This window comes from Lissotriton vulgaris, chromosome 11 (assembly GCF_964263255.1).
Source record: "Lissotriton vulgaris chromosome 11, aLisVul1.2, whole genome shotgun sequence".
NCBI classification, from domain to species: domain Eukaryota; kingdom Metazoa; phylum Chordata; class Amphibia; order Caudata; family Salamandridae; genus Lissotriton; species Lissotriton vulgaris.
The window spans coordinates 505,739,154-505,757,003 of record NC_141699.1 but is presented as its reverse complement, the minus strand read 5'-3'; the positions used below and the strand labels follow the sequence as shown (position 1 = coordinate 505,757,003).

The following is a 17,850-nucleotide window of genomic DNA, read 5'->3' as shown; positions in this document are numbered from 1 at the left end:
GGTGGAACCAGCCTAGTATATTTAGCCCCTTTTCAGCCACATATATTTTCCCAAAAATCCTCCTTCCCTTAAATTCTAAAATGTCTTCAAAATATCCCGCTACTGTAATCTCACGTTCTTCATACGAGACTGCTCTTCGATCAGGGGGAAGGAGAACCTTGTTAGGCCAAGTGGTACGAAAAAGATCCAGAGTGATCATTGAAATGCGTGCACCAGAATCAACTAACAGGTTAAGAACACGGTCACCTACTAGTATGTTAACATAAGGGTCTACACATAGTTCGGGATCACCTGTAATGACCCCATCATCTCTTACAACCACAACCATGTTGCACAAATCCTTAGTTACATACTCATCTTCCGTTTGTGAGGTATCAGAATCAACCACACATTTCACAGGATTAGACTTAAAAGAAATTTTGTTCTTTCCCATCTGACACACTTTAGCAAAGTGTCCTACTCTGTTGCAATTTTTACAAGTAACAAATTTTGCAGGACACCTCCCATTCAGACCATGCGGTCGGTTACCACAACGAAAACAAATGTTTGTTCTATTAAAGAAAGAATTCTGCTTAACGGTAGACTGTTGTCCATCTGGAAACTTATTGAACGGGGGTTTTGTGTCTTTCAACTTTACTGCCGTGACAGTCTCATTCTTCTTTTCTTCTAGCTCTTTTACAGAGATTTGGGACGTTTCTATGCTTTTCGCTACCCTAATTGTTTCTTCCAAGGTAGGATTTCCCAAGGATAACAGTTTTTGTTTAATTGTCCTATCAGTGCATTTTGCTATGAACTGATCTCTTACCAACTGGTCTGTAAAATTCTCAAACTGACAGTCTGAAGCAAGTCCCATCAGTGCAGTTATGAAGTTGTCAACATCCTCACCAGTATTTTGTGTGCGTTTAAAAAAATTGTGTCGTAGAACTACAATGCTGGGTTGGACATCAAATCTTGTTTCAAGTTTTTTTAATGTCTGTTGGTAATCATCTAGAATTTCTCCCTCAGTTAGTACTAACTCTGGAAGATGTTTGTAAATCTCTCTGCCCTCAAATCCAAGTGAGTGTAACAGGATGTATTTCTTCCTTTCTGCACGATATCTGGACGCACCAATAGCGCCGATATAAGTTTCAAATCCATCAAACCATTTGCGCCACTTGATAGGCGGATCACCAGGTGTTTCTAGAAAGGGAGCAGGTGGTAGAACTCCTTGCAAGGACATGGTGAATTAATCCAGAAATATGGAAAACGAATTAAAATTGTAAGAGAAGTGGAAGCTAAACGTAAGGTAAAGCTGGTGCAGAATGAAAATGAAAAGACAAAAAAAAAATCAATTCTGTATTGCCAAAGTCCTTTATGACGACTTTAAGTAACTTTGCCTGACTGAGAGAGGTGTGTTTTATGATGTCACAGCATTGTTCGAGTGTTCTCTGAAAATAGAATTGCTCCGTGAAATTTCCTCTCTGAACAAGAGAGTATTGTCTCTTTGTGACGTAGACAGTGGAACACCAGCGTGTAACAGGATTGCTGATGCGCTTCGTTCTGGCCAAAATGACGTGAAGCGAACGATGCGTTTCAGGCTGAAACGCAAACGTCACAGTCACGCAAATGACGGTGCGTGCGTCACGTTAGATTTTCAGTTGCTGGAACGCATTTCCTAGTCTTGCGTTCCAACGCAGCACAAAGCGCATTAAAAAGCAATATACAAAAAAAAATCCAGTTCCCCGCTCTCAAATTGTCCACAAGCACTAGCGTATAGCATGCGCGGCTTACCGCAGTACAGCTACCATCTAGAGGAGTACCGGGTGATGAAGACACTGATGAGACGACGTTTCGGCGATGTCGAAAGACGTAGAAAATAGTTGACGAGTGTCTCCAGTTGGCGGTAATAAGATCGTCGATGCCGCAATGCTGGAAAATACGAGGTGATGGTTTAAGTTGTAGAGCAGCCAGTTGTTTGCCGAAAACGTTCAGAAGTGGTGGGTTTGTGTGGGTTGTTCAGCACCCGTCGCCAAAAATAGATGTAGTAAACCGCAACAGACTTGGAGGGTTTAACTGTAGGTTTATTGTAGAAGCTGACAACCCAAGCGGAGAACAAGACCATCTGTAGTCCAGGTAGAGACAGAGATCACCAACTGTCCCCAGTGGAATACTCAGCGCAGCTGAACCACATAGAACACTGGCAACCTAGGACTCTAAGACAGAGAGGAGAACAAGCATAGCTAAATACAACCTAAGATACTACAGTTTGTACATAGAAACACTTTAATCAGTGATGAAACCAGTTTTCGGAACCTGAGGCACAAGAAAGTTATGCCTTTTGTAGGAGAGGGAAACTTAACATTTTCAATCCCAATTAAATGGTGGAAAATATGGAGGGATTCTTGGGCCTGTTGCCAGTTGGAGGTTATAATGGTATGCTGTGGACAGACTGCACTCTATTGTGGAGGGTGCTCTCGAAGCCTTCCCTGAAATGGGAAAGTCTCAAAGAAAAGACACTTGGTAGATATTTTCAGGAAAATCATTTAGTTGGTGGACATTGTAGCAGGTCTTTGTCGGTGTGTTGTAGGCTGGTTTTGGGGCACATAAAATTGAATGGATTCACTGGAAGCATGCCTGAAGAAATCACAACAAAAACAATTAGTAAAAGTAACTTTTAGCTATTGTATTGCACTTTAGACTTTTCACTGGAGATATTTTTTCATGTAGCAGAAACACTGTAAAGGGTTTCTCTTAGACCCAGAGTCATCATTTTCAACAATTTATACTTGCTCCAAATATAATACAAGCACATAATTGTCTTTTTTGTATATTTCTGTTTAATCCCCGCAACATATGGTGATCAAACTGGAAAATCGTGGGTATTCAGCAAGAGAACTGTCTTGGCTCAAGCAATTCAGTCAAACCAACTTCCATAGAAATGTATAAGTTTGAGGTTATGAACTTTGCTGGGTGTAGACCCAACATCCGTCTGACCGTGGTTACTCATTGGTCAGCCTAGCTTAGGGCACAAGTCTGGGTCAGACATCAATGTAGTGGCTTTGTAATTTTTCACTTATTTCGACTTGTTTGAGCTTTAACTTTCTTTAGTTAGCTAATGCTTCAATTGTTTAACTATTCAGAGCATCTCATGTGCCTTCTTCAAGGATAGACTTGCTGCTTAGGCCAACTCTGATTGTGACCTCACACCATCACAGGCTGCCAATTGAATGCACTGTAAAGATTTGTTTTATGTATTTATAAAGAAGCCTACATACTTAAGTTAACATATGTAACATACTTAAAATAGAAAAGAAAAGTAAATCAGATACATCTCAATTATCTACCGTAACATAATCACAACTTCCAGGAATAAAAATGATTAAAGTAATATCAGTATTACCAAGTAAAATGGAATCTAAATACATATGATCTCATGTGTGCAGTAAGAGTAGCAACACATTCAAAGGGGGGAGCTAGAAGTGTGTGAAGCGTTCACTCAGTTTCCACAATTGTACCGTCTGTAATCAAAGGAGAGTGAACTTTGATGGTTTTCGGGGTCTAGGTGTCTCAATTGTCGACCAGAAATCCTCATCTCAATCTTTGCCACTGCTGGTATAAGTAATCACCACTATGGTGTCTTTTTGGGCAGCATCATCAATGGGTTAACCCAAAACCAGCAGAGTTCACTCTCCTCTGATTACAGTGGTAAGACTACTACCAGCCCTAATGTAAGCTATGTAAATGGTTCTTCATTTCATGTTTTAGTATTTACGAAAGGGCTAAAGTTCAGCTGCCGTGGGGCCATCACATCCCTCACCCCATGTGGCACTGCACCTGCTGGTGTATTGATAGCTTTGTGCCTGTATGATCTTAAATTAATAGTTGTTCAGAAACGGCTTCACACACCCTTACAATTGTATATCTATTTATGGTGAGAAAGTTGCTCTTTCCAATGTTTCTTGCATATTAAGTATTTTGTAGCATTTAGCATGATTACATCTGAATATATTTAGTTTCCTAACTCAAATTAAAAATGTGTTTTTCTTGCATTTCTGTAGTATTTGTGTCTGTTTTTATCAATTTATCTGGTTGTTTGACAGAGACATGATTTAGAAAACAATGCCCCAAAAAGTTGCTAACTACATTGCCTTACATGGAAGCCTCCAGTGAATATGCTTTCCATGTCACATAATTCCAGGGTCAGTCACAAAATATGTAATAATAAGTGCCAAGAAGCTTATAATTGAGATGTGGAGTAAATATGTTTATGTTGCGTGTTATAAAGAGGTTTACACATACATACCTAGGTAGGACTAGAATTTACAGCAATAGAGGCCCACTACCTTTCATAGATCTTTTCCATAAGTGCCCAAATACATTCATCACCTCTTCATGTCCACGTCTGTTTGTTTATGGCATCAAACTATCATGACTGCCACACTATGCTGCACTATATCAGTATTAAAACACAGCATTAGGACCAAACATGACCAGTCACATAATTTCCCTATTATCTAAAGTTAGAGCAGAAGTTATTTAGCAGCAGGTGACCAACAGTGTAACACTAATCGAAGAATTTAAAAAACACTCCAGGCCAGATGTACTTCGAATTCACGCAATGCAGTGTGGCAAGACACGTTGCTGTGCTGCGTGAATAAAAGACACCTGAAAAGTGACATATCTAATAAGATATGGGGCTCTTTAGGTCTCTCCCTGTGCTTGTGCACTTGAGGCAGCATAGAACCAACACAGGCACCCTTGCACCACGGTGACCCAACACAAAAACATAGTAAATCTGCCCCTCCATTTTATTTAAGTCTGGATTCTCAACGCCTGTTTTCCATCTTGAACACCTTCCCTTTATAATCCAACATTTTAAGAGAGTAATAAAATGTCGCTTGATTTACCGAAAACTGAAAAAGCTGGGTTGTGGTGGATATGGTTTTAAAGACGTAATGTTACCTGCACTTTAGAGGATAAAGCATATTTTTCTATTCACTGACAATTCATTATATGTGGCAAATAGAATTGCACGTTTTTTTAACTAGTTTACTACACTCAAATGCACCAAAATTGCTTTATTTAATCGGCAGCCGACTGTTGCAATGCGATTGAGGAAACATCATAGTGCCTGAAAAAAGTGCGTGCTGTTAGGTTTTTAAGAAACGTAAAATGTTTTTTACGACACTGGTTTTAATGAACTGACCTTTCGCAGGTACCACATCTCCGTGACCGTCCTCATTTACATCCTGCCGCTCCTGGTAATTGGCTGCGCGTACACTGTCGTTGGAATCACCCTGTGGGCCAGCGAGATTCCTGGCGACTCCTCCGATCGCTACCACGAGCAAGTCACGGCCAAACGCAAGGTAACCAATATGTACTTTCTATCGTCGCACTTTTCTTGGTTTCGCGATAGATTATAAAACAAAGTTAAACGCCCAAAAATACTTCATGCCGTCTGTTCGAAAGGGAATCTGCCTATGTGTGTCAGTAAATAGCGCTCCGCAGGGAGCGACCCTTAATATCTTGACAAGTGGTATTTATCTAAATTCTTTGATACATTACGCCATCTGCAGATTTTAATTCACCATTCATTTTCATTACAAACTCAGCAGCTTCTGGGATGCCTGACTGGCACAACAACCTGCATGCCACCACTCTCCAAAAAAGAACTATGCCGACTTCCCATTAAAAAACAAACTCAGTGCCCAGGTTCTACAGATGGCGCCACAGAAAGAGTTCATTTCTCAAGATATTTACTGGCTGTCACATTAACCTAACAAAAATGGCGCATCCACTGTTGTAGGTGGAAGTCATGTAGCACTCCTAAGTTAAATTTCTGTTAAATGAAGTGATAATATCAATGTTTTGCGGCTGCAGGGTACAGGACACCTCTCGCCTCACGCACAACCCAAAATATGGTTTACATTCCCAAAAGTAGCAGTTGAAGTAAGTGTATGGTCAACTTTGTCATACTTGTTGAACCAAGCATTGATGTTTGCAGAATCACCATCACCTATCGTCGGGGAGGCCCATAAATGTACTGTTCCTAGAACTCATGCTCCAAAACAAAACAAGCATTGGCAGAGAGTCCCCTCTCTTGATTCAGAAGTTAGTCATAGCAGTAGCTGTTATCCTAAAAGAATTTTGAAATCACCATCAGCAGTAGCTCACAGCGAAAAAGACAGAAATCCAGGATAAGTGTCAGTCACAGAACAAATAGCCTGGACCCCTCTGGGCAGCATAACGCGCTCAGAGCGTGCTGTAAGGAAAAGGTGGTGTAAAAGGTCTCCCGCCTATATCTCTTAACTATCCTAACTAGGAATACATATATTAAAAGCATGTACCCATTCCCGTTGGTATCAGGTCATCTCAGTCCAATGAAAAAGGATTGTCCTTGGCCTGCTGCATCTTTCTTCATTCACATGGTAAATGTAATAAGTTGGCAAAGCATTACAGCTTGCTTAGTTGCAAATATTCATATTTGTTAGTTTTACTCTGAGTTCCCACGATAACCCAGCAGTTCACACTATTACTTATTTAAACTCTACTGTATGACTATAAACTAGTCTAAAGCTGAAGCATTCTAGTTGTAACCTCTATGGAATTAAGTCATGAGCTTCACATTTTTCTGCATACACTATTTTTTTAATACACTATTGGTTCCCATCATGTGCCTGCCAGAATCTTACCAAATACAATGAGAACATGTAGCCTACGAAAGAAAGAACGTTTTTTTAAGTCAGCACATTCTACAGAGATGACAGGTCTAAAGAAATTAAACGTGAATTATTTACTTAATACTGCACCATTCATCATCTTGCTGAAAACAATTATTTATTTAAGGATGTTGAAATAAAGGCAATGCAGAGTATAAATAAATAAGTGAGGCCTAGTCTAGCTTGCCAGTATAGTTACGATAGAAATGGATGCTTACTACAAAACAATCGTGCTACATGTTATATTGCACCTTTAGGAAAAGGCACATTTTCTATTTGTTTCATTCTTTAGCCATTCTCCTGTTACTATTTTCCATATTTAAAACAACATTTTCTCATGCTCACACGATTATAGTTTAAATCATTCCACTGCTGTAAAATATTTGAAGGCAGCCTTACCTCTGGATTGTGAGTGCACTTGATCTCACTGCCAGCGCTGATATTGGGTCTCTTAAGGAATGCCCCTTCTCCTTGTAAGCGTGAATGCTCATGCTGGAAGAGGGAACCACATGCAGCTGTTGCATAATAACGCTGCCCAGCAGATAACGTAGCCCAGGGCAGACAGGATGCAAGAAGAACATACAGTAGTCACCCAAATCAGCACTAGCCCTGCAGGCTTTTCCCATCCACGGTACACCTCTGACAGGTTGGCCGGGTAGGGGTGGTCATGTCTTGCTTTGTCTCCTAATACCATGATGAGAAATGAAGTCAGAAAGTGCTTTACCAGGTATCTGGGCCTGCTCACAGTTTCCTGTGAGGGCCACACAAAATGAAAGAGGCTGACAACCACATCTAGTGGCATTCAGTGTCTTGTTTGCCCCCAGGCACCAAAGTAAAACGAGTTGCATCCATTCAGACCCATGCAAACCTCCACGCCATCCTATATGAGGTTTAGCCCTCATATTTTAATATGAGATAATGATAGCCCTATAGTTGCAGCATAATGCAGGGAAAACAATATTTTTGTCCACCAGTTTGGATCGGTCATTGGAACCTAAGTGGTAAAACCCACAGTAATAATATGGATTGTGGTTCAACTTTGGTCAACGAGTGAGGACCTTCCTTTACCCACTTCTCGAGCCCAGGATGCTCTTTGTATCCTGGCCACTTTGTGTTGCTCCCATTGTCACTGCAGGTCACACTTTGGTGGAGCTTCCAAATCGAGGTTCCAGTCTTCATGCATGTTTTCCTCTCAGCCTTCTGTCCATAGGAGGAATGGAATTTGAAGAGGGACAGGGTTTTCTTTGCCTGCAGTGGAACACCTGAATGAGTTAAAGAGCTGGCCTCCAGCTCAGAGACCAGGCACAGCAGTACCGTATGATCGCTGGTGGACCTGGGTTGGACTATTCCATCTGTGCATTCTAGCAAAAGTATGTTCTTTATCTCGTGAATCTAACGTCATCAGCTGGTCTCTTCGAAAACCCTGTATTCACCTTGTACAAGAAGTTGTCTCTTGCACAGACCTGCTTCCTCACATCACATCACTAGGTCCCCTCCTCCAATGGAGTGATTTGCAACAATCTTGGGACCTGCTTGTACTGGAGAGGATTCATACTGCCTTAAAACCGCATCTTTCCTAACCTTGTTGCCATTTAGTGGATGTGGAAATAAAGAGATGCTGTATAGAGCTTTCACCTGGAAGTCATTAATTCATGAAGAACAGTTATGTTTTTGCTTTTCTGCAGATTATGTTTTGTGCTTGGAATGAGGTCATGTGCTAAATCTTTTACGCATTCCCTGTCAAGATTCTGCCCACTCAGAAAACCCTTCCTTTCATAGGACAACCTGTTGATCCAAGTTCAGGCACGCTCACCCGCTCTGCCACTGCTTAGAGCGAGGGATCTCTGCGTCCAAACTCTCCATAAGATGTTACCCATTTATCCTCAGCGAAAAGACTCTGGTCACCTAACCATCAACAAACCCATTGATTAAGGCAGTAGAGGATAGCGATGATGGCTCCTATTAATTTGGGTTCACAAAAGAGTGACAACTATGGACGACACTGAGATCTATCCTAAACAGGTCAAAATCTAATAATCCTAGAGAACGGATAATTTGATGGTAAAAATGCTACTACATCAGTAGTGATGATAAAATAAACAGGCATTGGCAAAGCCAATAGGTAGAGAGAGCATTTAGTTTTGTCGATTCTTGTTTTGTGTCACCATGGGTTTTTGCAAAACTTTAAAAATATTTGTCTGACCTCAAGAAACACACATCACAATAGTAGTCCCTCTCTCAGAAGGGAACTACTTTGTGTTTATCAGTGATCCTTGTTCAAGGGGAGACTCCTTTCACTCAGACAGAAGAAAGCCATTGGCTAAAGTGTGCTGATCCACTGTCCAATGCTGTAGTGATCGGAAGAAAGATGTGAATGACACAATAACAGACCAATGGCAAAAGAAGGCTGGCTGAAAATACATATACGTACGTATATTATTCACATAATGTTAGTTACAATCAAAAGTCCTCAGCTAATTCCAGACCCAAAAAATAAAGAGCTTGAAATAAGAAGACTCAGCATGGTTAGCAGTAGGCTTGCACAATCATGAAAGAAAGAGTTCTTTAAAGCTACACACTTTTGAGTTTGATAAAACATTGTGAATACCGAATAGACTGCATTCAGTGAAAACACCCTGTCATTAATAGAGATTAGCAGGCTGTTTGAAGAACAGCGTATCTTCGCAGGGAGCTTTGTGGAGGACGTGAAAACAGTAGGTAGATATATTCTCAATACACATCCTTGGGTGTGTGGAGGAGGCTGGCAAAATCAAATATTTAATCCTCATAATACTAATGGAAAAAATAAGCCTTCAATCAAGGAGCACCTTGTCAAATGCAGTGGAAGAGACATTGGATTGAGAGCAGCTTTCTACATCAAACAAAACTTGAGCAATTTAATAATTTTTACAACTTATAAAAGTTGCAATATTTCGAATTTCTTTTCCATTTTCACTTCGGCAAAACGTAGAAAACGCCTGCAGACTTATGACTTAATTTGTTGAAAATTCACACTGCTAAATTAAAGTCTGCTGGATTCTTCTCCACAGGACCACTTTTGCAGAGTTTGTAAAGTAAAGTCCCAGGTCGCCAGTGGCGGCTGGTGACATTTGAATGTGGGGCGTAAAAGTTTGGTATGACTTTTATGTAGTGAGCGAAGCAAGCAAGCTTAATTTACACATGTGGGGTCCAGGCTAGCTCCTCCTCCAGAGGAAAAAATGAAAAAAATATTGGCAAATAGTGCATTTTAAAGCTAATTATTTAGTGATAAAGCAAGGTTTATAAAGAAGGAGGAATGTGTATTCTTGAAATATTAAACACATTACAGACTGCCTGATATATTACTGCATTAACATGTTAAACGGTTACTGTAATGTACACATTTTACATAGCAACAACTTCAGTCTTTTAAAGTGTAGGCTAGTGCCTTGCACTGGATATGGCATCAACTTTGGAAGAAAATGCTCTAACCAGGCTTTGGGAGGGACCCACGGCTGCTGACCACAATCAGTTATAAAGAAATATAAGACATTCTTTAAGTGGGAGGAAAAATGTGGGGGCTTTCTAAGAGGGAACATGCAAAATACATTTTTGTGATTCCCATTCTGTGCTACCAGACCAATAATGTGGTTCCTCTCTGAGATGTAATTGTAATTGTAAGGGTTATTTAAAGAGCGCACTATGACCAAAATGGTGATTGCACCTAGATATATATAACACAACAAATGTCCTACACCTAAAACGTGTCAGTACAATTAGCTTTGTCAATGGTTGTTAGCTGTTTAAGATGAATAAGTAACCACAAGGATATGGTATAAATAAATAACCCTGAAAATGTTCAGTTCTGAAATTTCAATAGTATTGAAGCCTGTGGCGTTATGGTCTTCGTTATGTGTGTTTTATGACAAATATGTACACCATTTTTCTATGCACATCTCGTCCATCTGCACATCTTCAACCACCTCTTTCCTCTTCAGCACACTCTATTCGCTCTTCCCCGAATGCACTTGCTCGCATCTCGCTCACTTCACCACTTCCAAAAATGCACTGCACTCACTCACATTTAAGCAATGTATTTCCTTTTGCTTTTGCATTGTACATACTTTGCCATCTGTGCACCCCTTCACACACCTTTCCACAGATTTGCAATTGCAACTGGAACACATGACCAATGTTCTGTGTGCTCCGCAGAGGCCAATCAACTGACAGACATTTTACTTTTTCTTCATGTCATTATCAGAGCTCTCAACCAAAGCCTCTCATAAACACCTGGCACTGCTCAAAGTATGCACAATAAAATATACAGAAGCACAACATGATTACATAGCTAACTCTTGAGGAAGGCAACATTAAGTAATATGTGATTCAAGAGGAGGAATAACATTTTTAACACATTGGTCGTAAACAATCCAGGTTTTTGGCATTAAAGTTGTTAAAGGCATGAAGATAAGAACAGTTTTAATGTCATACAGCGGATAACTGTCTACTGTAAGCACATATCTCTCACTTTGCGCTTGACTCAGATATTTGGATCAATCTCACAGGGAAACAAGAACCCTGGCCTGCTCGTCTTTTGTATCAATTTTGCGGAGGAACAAATACAGCAGCTTCACTTCTAATGGACACATTGACGTAAAGCCGGAGCCAAGGGTGTCACAGTGGGGGAGGTTAACGTGGTAAGGGGTCTCATCTCATTATGCATAACAGAATATTAGCATTCTAAAACTTACCATTAATTGAGAACAAGACACCAAAACCCACATATGCTTGCATCCACTCCTATGTGTGACAAATGGGAAAGGGGGGGATCTATGCCTGTGAATGATGGTTTGCTGCTCGAAAGCAGGGATGGAGTCTCCAATGGACTAAATTATGACGCTGAAATTGTCACTGGCTAAAGTGGATACTGTGATAGACTACAATGGCATTGAAGGGCTTTGGAATAGTAAGCCCTGCGTTGTGCCTCACAGTTCAGAAAGTTGATGATTAACTGCCTGCTTCCGTCTCTTGCTTCAGAGCAAAGTGGAGCAGGCAGCCAGGGACAGACCTGGGGTGAAATTACATCTGAACTTCGGGGGGGCTAACACTCCCAGCCAGGGCTGGTTCTAGCGCTGGTGACACCCAGTGCAATAGTCTTTTTTGGTGCCCCCTAACCTTCATTAGAGTAATCTAAAGTATGTTTTTGTTGCCTGAAAACTGCTGGATGCACAGGGACGTTCATGTGCTTTTAAACCAAAAGTTATTTCCAGACATAACGCTCCCCCCCACCAAAGTCAGTGCCAGGGGCATCTGCACCGATCCTACCACCCTAACGCCAGCACTGCTCCCAGTAATGAGGTAGGACAAGAATTTTCAGAAATGGAATTGGAGCTAACCTCATAGCCATTATATGAGGAAAAGAAGTGACAAATTGCGCAGTTTAAACATATTGGACAAACCTGATAGTATACAAAACATATTGTTTGTAGATTTGATACTGTTCCTAGGCTTCAACTCATTGCAAGTCCATAAAAATGCTCTTGACCCCTTATACGCAGAAGGTACAGTTTTAGTTTACCCAATGATATGTAAAAATATTTATGGGTAAGGCGGCCCTTATGTACATGTATCAAAAAATTAGACTAAGTAGCAGTGCTCAATTTGAGACGGTAGTTGCAGGTGGAGCCCACTGGCAATAATTTTCAGGGGTCCCGCACATATTTCTTTCTCATCAAACTTTGTTACAGAACAAAAGAGGGAACATCTCCAAAGTGAAACAGGAGAAGGAGAAAGTTGGCAACATTGTGACCAAGAAAGAAAGCAAAGATGAAAAATAGCCTGCAAGAGTGAGATAAAAGCACAAGGAGTTCCTGTGGTAGATGAAAGTGACACATGCAAGAATCACATCTAGGCAGTCTTGGTATTCGACTCTCATGACATTTGAGTGACAGGAGTACCTCTATGAGTGCTTGGTGAGCAATTTAACAGTGTTAGAGTAGGATGAGAGGAGTGACTGCAGGGTGAGTGATGTGACATATGAGTTTGGTTGTGGGTAAATGTTTCCAGTGGATCGAATGAATGCATGGCTAGTGATGTCCTTGTTTCAGTGAGATTACAGTGTGAGCAGTGAATGACAGGTGAGTGAAGGGTCATAAGAGTGCAGGGTGAGTAGTATGGCTCATGTGGCTGCAGGTTCAGTACAAGGTAAACAGCGTGGGAGCATGGTGAGTGGTGTGAGTACAGTATGATCACTGTAAGTGCAGGGTGAGCGGTGTGCTCATGTGACCGCAGGGTAAGTGGAGGGAGAACGGAGTGAGTTTGTGGTGAGTGGCATTAGTGCAGTGTGGTTGCTGTGAGTTTAGGGTGAGAGGTGTGCTTGTGCGAATGCAGGGTAAGAGGAGGATGACCAGTGTGAGTGCAGGGTAACATCATGCATGCATGGTGAGCAGTGTGATCGCTGTGAGCGTGGAGCAAGTGGTGAAAGTGACAAGTGAGTGGAGTGTTATGTGCTTGCAGAGTGAGCGGTGTGCTTTTGTGAGTGCAGGGTAAGAAGAGGGTGACTGGTGTGAGTGCATGGTATGAGCAGTGTGAGTGCAGTATGATCACTGCTAGTGCAGGGTGAGCATGAAAGCAAAGGGTGAGCGGCAAGTATGAGGAGTGAGTTGTCTGAATGCAGGATGTATCCAACACACTTGGAGTAACTTAGTATGTTATTTAAGACTGGTGTAGGGTTTCAGATGTAAGTTAAACTGTTGCTGTTATGAATCAATCAGGGATGGAGGGTGGAGGAAATAAATAATGTGCTGATCCTGCAACAAACTCTCAGTCTTGCTACAAAAATGAGCAAAATCACATAAAGCTTGTATTTTTAGCACTTATCTGCGCATACTTCAAAAAGCACATATAAACAGAAATCACTTATAAATGTGTTTCTAGGGCTGCATTAATGATCCATGACTAATGATTAAAAACAATAAAACACAGAAAAGTCAGTTACAAATGAATACATATGATTGTATTTACCATCCTTTTTAGTATCAAGTCGAGTCCTTTGCAGACTCTAAACAAAAAATGTCCATTATTTTTTTTTTTTTTAAGTTGGCATCCCTACTGGCAATATGCCTGGTCATGAAATGCATTCTCCCACTTTGGCAGTAAAAGCAACATACAAATGTAAGGAATATGCAAACTGGGGACCCAGGGGGTACTGGAACCAGTGAAAAAAAAACAAAGCCTTGTTAACCATTTTCATAAGGACATGTAAATATGTAAATGGTCTTTTAAAGACATGTGAAAAACTCGGGTGCAGTGGAGATAAGACTCCAGACACTGCCCAGCCGAAGCAGCAGCATCTCAAGCTGCTGCAACCCGGGCTGAAACACAGGACATGGGGGGCTAATGCCTTTTTAGCCCGATGGGCATTGCACGCCTGGGACAGACAGCCCAGATTAAATACATCAATTTATTTAGCGATACGATTGTATCTTTAAATACATCGCTCTAATAAATATCTGTACAGCAATGTGTAGGATTTTCAGACGGCGCAGTCCCAGAGCCCTAATGGAGAAACCACCCCTGGATTTCTCACTTCTAAAGTAGCGCCTGCAAAAGAGTATTCTTTAACCAGAGAATAGTTATGGGGAACAAATGTAACTTTTTTAATGAAGTCCAGATGGAAAAAAGGCAATGTACAACTTTGGTAATGAATCGGAGTAAAGCATAACATATCTAAAGTACAAACTTCGAGTTTGTTCCAAACTACAAGTAAAATGCTACCAGAACAAACCATGTAAATGTGAGGTTAATTGTTTATGAAAACTTGAAAACATAATTTAGCAACATGGGGGCTTATCCAGGTTCATTCCAGCATCCATGCTGCTACCACAGTGCATAAATTAATGACAACAAGCTGTGCTCCAGCTGGCTCATTCTATTAATTCACATAAAAACAAGTTAGTTAGAGCGGGCAAAGGGAGTTCATATGAGTTAGTTCTCCAGTCACTGTTGGGTCATAATTCTAATGGCTCCAATACTCCCTTTGCAACACACCAGGGGTTCTCTTCATCGCTGCATGCAAAAACAAATGAATGAATGTGTTTTCCTTGAAAAACTGGATATTCAGGGGCTTTAGAGATAGAATACCCTCAAATACTCAAATACTCAAAATCAGACTGTTATTATTTCAAACTGAAAGTTAACATTTCACCAGCGTTACACTACATTTGCTGTTGATGCTGTGGAGATCGGGATAGTTCCCATTGCCTGCGTACATAGACTAGCAATTTTGGAACGATTACATATTTTGAAGCTAATTCTTATTATTATATACATGCCAGAGCAGTTCAAGGACGATATATTAATTTAATTCCCAGTTGTTACATCAAGACCTGTTCATACCCTAGAGGCAAGCACCCTGCTGCTGAACTAAAAGAGAAAGTGAAACTCCTCCCCTCCATATCTGGCTATGAAGAACCACCTCTACCCAGAAATCTCTGCTTTTAATTCCTCAGTTGGGAGAAAGTCATCCAGTGCTTTCTGTCACTGGATTGGAGTTCCTGATAGCCTTATATGCTATGTTCGTGTCTTTGCTGAAGTGTATTCTCTATTGCTTCCGGTAGCTTCAGTGCTGATTTTTATGGGAGGTGACGCTTGTCTGTGATGAGTTGCTTCCTTTTGAATTATTCTCTCAGCCCTGTCTCTTTTAGGTTTGCCTGCACAGGGCTTGCGCTATGCTAGAGAAATCTCTTGCAAAGAGCCCACCCATTACTTACCTTTACTCACCATTGGTAGGCTCCCATGTCACTCTCATTTCATTGCTTCTTATTGGTCAGCAACTCCTCCTGGTCTCCGGCTTCCTTCTTGGCTTCAGAGTTTTTGTGGGTGCTTTGGAGCTTGGACCAAGTACTATTTTTTCAATTTTCCACATGCACTCATAGATAATGCATTTGCATGCAGTCCCTCAACCCCTGCCCTACTCATTCGCTGTCTGTTTTTCCCCAACCCCCTCCTCCCTTGTGTGTTGTTTAATCACTCACCCCTCCTGTCTCCTGTGTCTTTCTCTAATCATTGCCCCCTTCATTAGTGTCATTCTTAAATAACTGCCCTGCCCTCCTGTGTCATTGTTTGATCACTGTCCCCTGCCCTCCTCCTGTATTCTTGTTTCATTTTGCCGACTTCCATTTATCACCATCCCACTACTATGTAACTATTATTATTTCGAAAGCAGTTCACTTTCTTGGAATTTGCATGAATTTTACATTGATGGATTGGTGGGCTGAACACCAGGCACAACATAGAAGAAGTCCCCCAATACCTAGACATGATAGCCATGAACTAGGTAGCTCCCCGTAAGCAACTTGGGGGGTAGACGATGGATGTAATTACTTGAGAATGCATTTGAGGCCCTACCAAATCAATTAGCAGCCTATGAATCTGCCTGCTTAGGGTTAAAACAGAGTAATGTAGGGGGAGGGGGGGGGGGGGGGGATTGGAAAATGCAGGATGGCACAGCAACAACTGCCAGCCAGCGCTGTTTTATTTCTCTACTGACATTCATCTGACCTACACCTCCGGGCCTCTGCAGTTTTTACTAGTCTGAGAAGCAGGGCTACTTTTTCACTTGAATATGCATCTATCTTGCTCAGAACATCTGATCTCTGCATGCGTGCTGCTCCCTGCACCACGCAGCGTTCTGAGTCAATATACGTGAGCCTCAAGGAACATACAGTGGGGCCAGCAGCATTCAACAAATATAATGGAAGGAGTGACTCTGGGAGACAATTGAAAGGAAACCACAGGTACATCCGACAGTTGTAATGAGACTTATTTTTCTCTATAGGCATACCCTTAGTGTCACTGAACGTATGGTCTAGTGGTGAAGTCCAATCCTAGCTAAACCACTTTAATAAATTGTTTGATCCTGTGCAACTCTCTGTTCTTCTACATATAGCTATAGAGTGGAATTAAATGTAAACAAGTTTTCTTCAGTTCTAATAGTTATTCAAATTTTAGGTATTTTACACTTTCTAATTATATTTTAATATGCGGGTGAGAGAGATCATTACTTACTAGAATATTGAAAATGTTGTCTGAAAATAAGCCTGCCATTAGTACTTATGGACCATCATTCTAAGTGCTCTAGCTTAATAACTGATGTCCAGTGAACATTAGTTATGCCCAAATGACACTCTTCCCTTACATACTCATTAGTAGTCATTATGAAATAAGCGGATTGAGCAAGTGTTAGATTTACTAATCTGTCCACAATTGACACAGGTTGGCATTATTACTGGTGACCTCAGAAGTGATCTCCTGAAATGATTTAACTGTTAATACAAGTACATCTGATGGAAATAAAGTTCTTTAGAGTGGGTGTCCAGTTGAACACTGATGAGGGCCTCGCACCCTCCTCCTGTTTCTTTGTTTGACCACTGCCCCCCGCCATTCTACCGTATCCTTGTTTCATCCCACTGCCTTCCGTTTCACACAATCACAGCTCCTGTGTTACTGTTACTATTTCGAATAATATTGTTCAGCACACTCCCTTTTTTTACTTGTACTTATCTGTGAATAACTGGGCAAGTACAAATACTTCTTTAGGTAGAGGGTAAAATGGAAGGAGAAAATTAATTTTATTAATTCATCTCCGAGTAAATCACCCTTTGTCGCCTCGGAGCATACAGCATGGTCTCTGTTTCCTTTCTCTAACAGAAAAGAGCCCCTATCCCCCCTTACATATTTTGGTTTGTTTTTGACTATGTTGCCTACTCCCTATGATAGCACGAAAAATTATTTAAAAAAATGATTTAGCAGTTGAACCCTTGACTTGCAACCGAGATCTCTAACTACACTCCAACTCCGTCTCTTGAACGACAGATTCACCATTTTAGAATGAAGCACAAATCAAATTACCATTGTTTTAGTGTTCAATCAGCGACGAGAGGTTTGGTAACGTTTTAAAAGCTTTAATTCTTATTAAGATATTAGCAATTGATTTTTTTTTGTTGATTCGGGTTAGTCAGATAAGTCTGTTTACAGGAATATAGAGAGTAATTTGGTTAGAGTTAACATGAAAAATAACAGCATGTTCTATAAAGGAAAAACATCCCTATCTTAATCTAAAGGGCCTAACCTATCCTATGAGGAACACATCCAAAGTTTCACTTTGAAAAGA

At 40.9% G+C, this 17,850-nt stretch overlaps 1 protein-coding gene across 1 annotated transcript in view; it reads left to right on the top strand.

Annotated features, from left to right (window-relative positions):
- TACR1 (tachykinin receptor 1) overlaps window positions 1-17,850 on the top strand; it is a 1,856,788-nt gene that overhangs the window by 1,597,678 nt on the left and 241,260 nt on the right. The window contains exon 3 of the mRNA XM_086943568.1: window positions 5,195-5,345. Coding sequence (XP_086799694.1) covers window positions 5,195-5,345 — 151 coding nt within the window. The remainder of the gene's footprint in view (window positions 1-5,194; window positions 5,346-17,850) is intronic.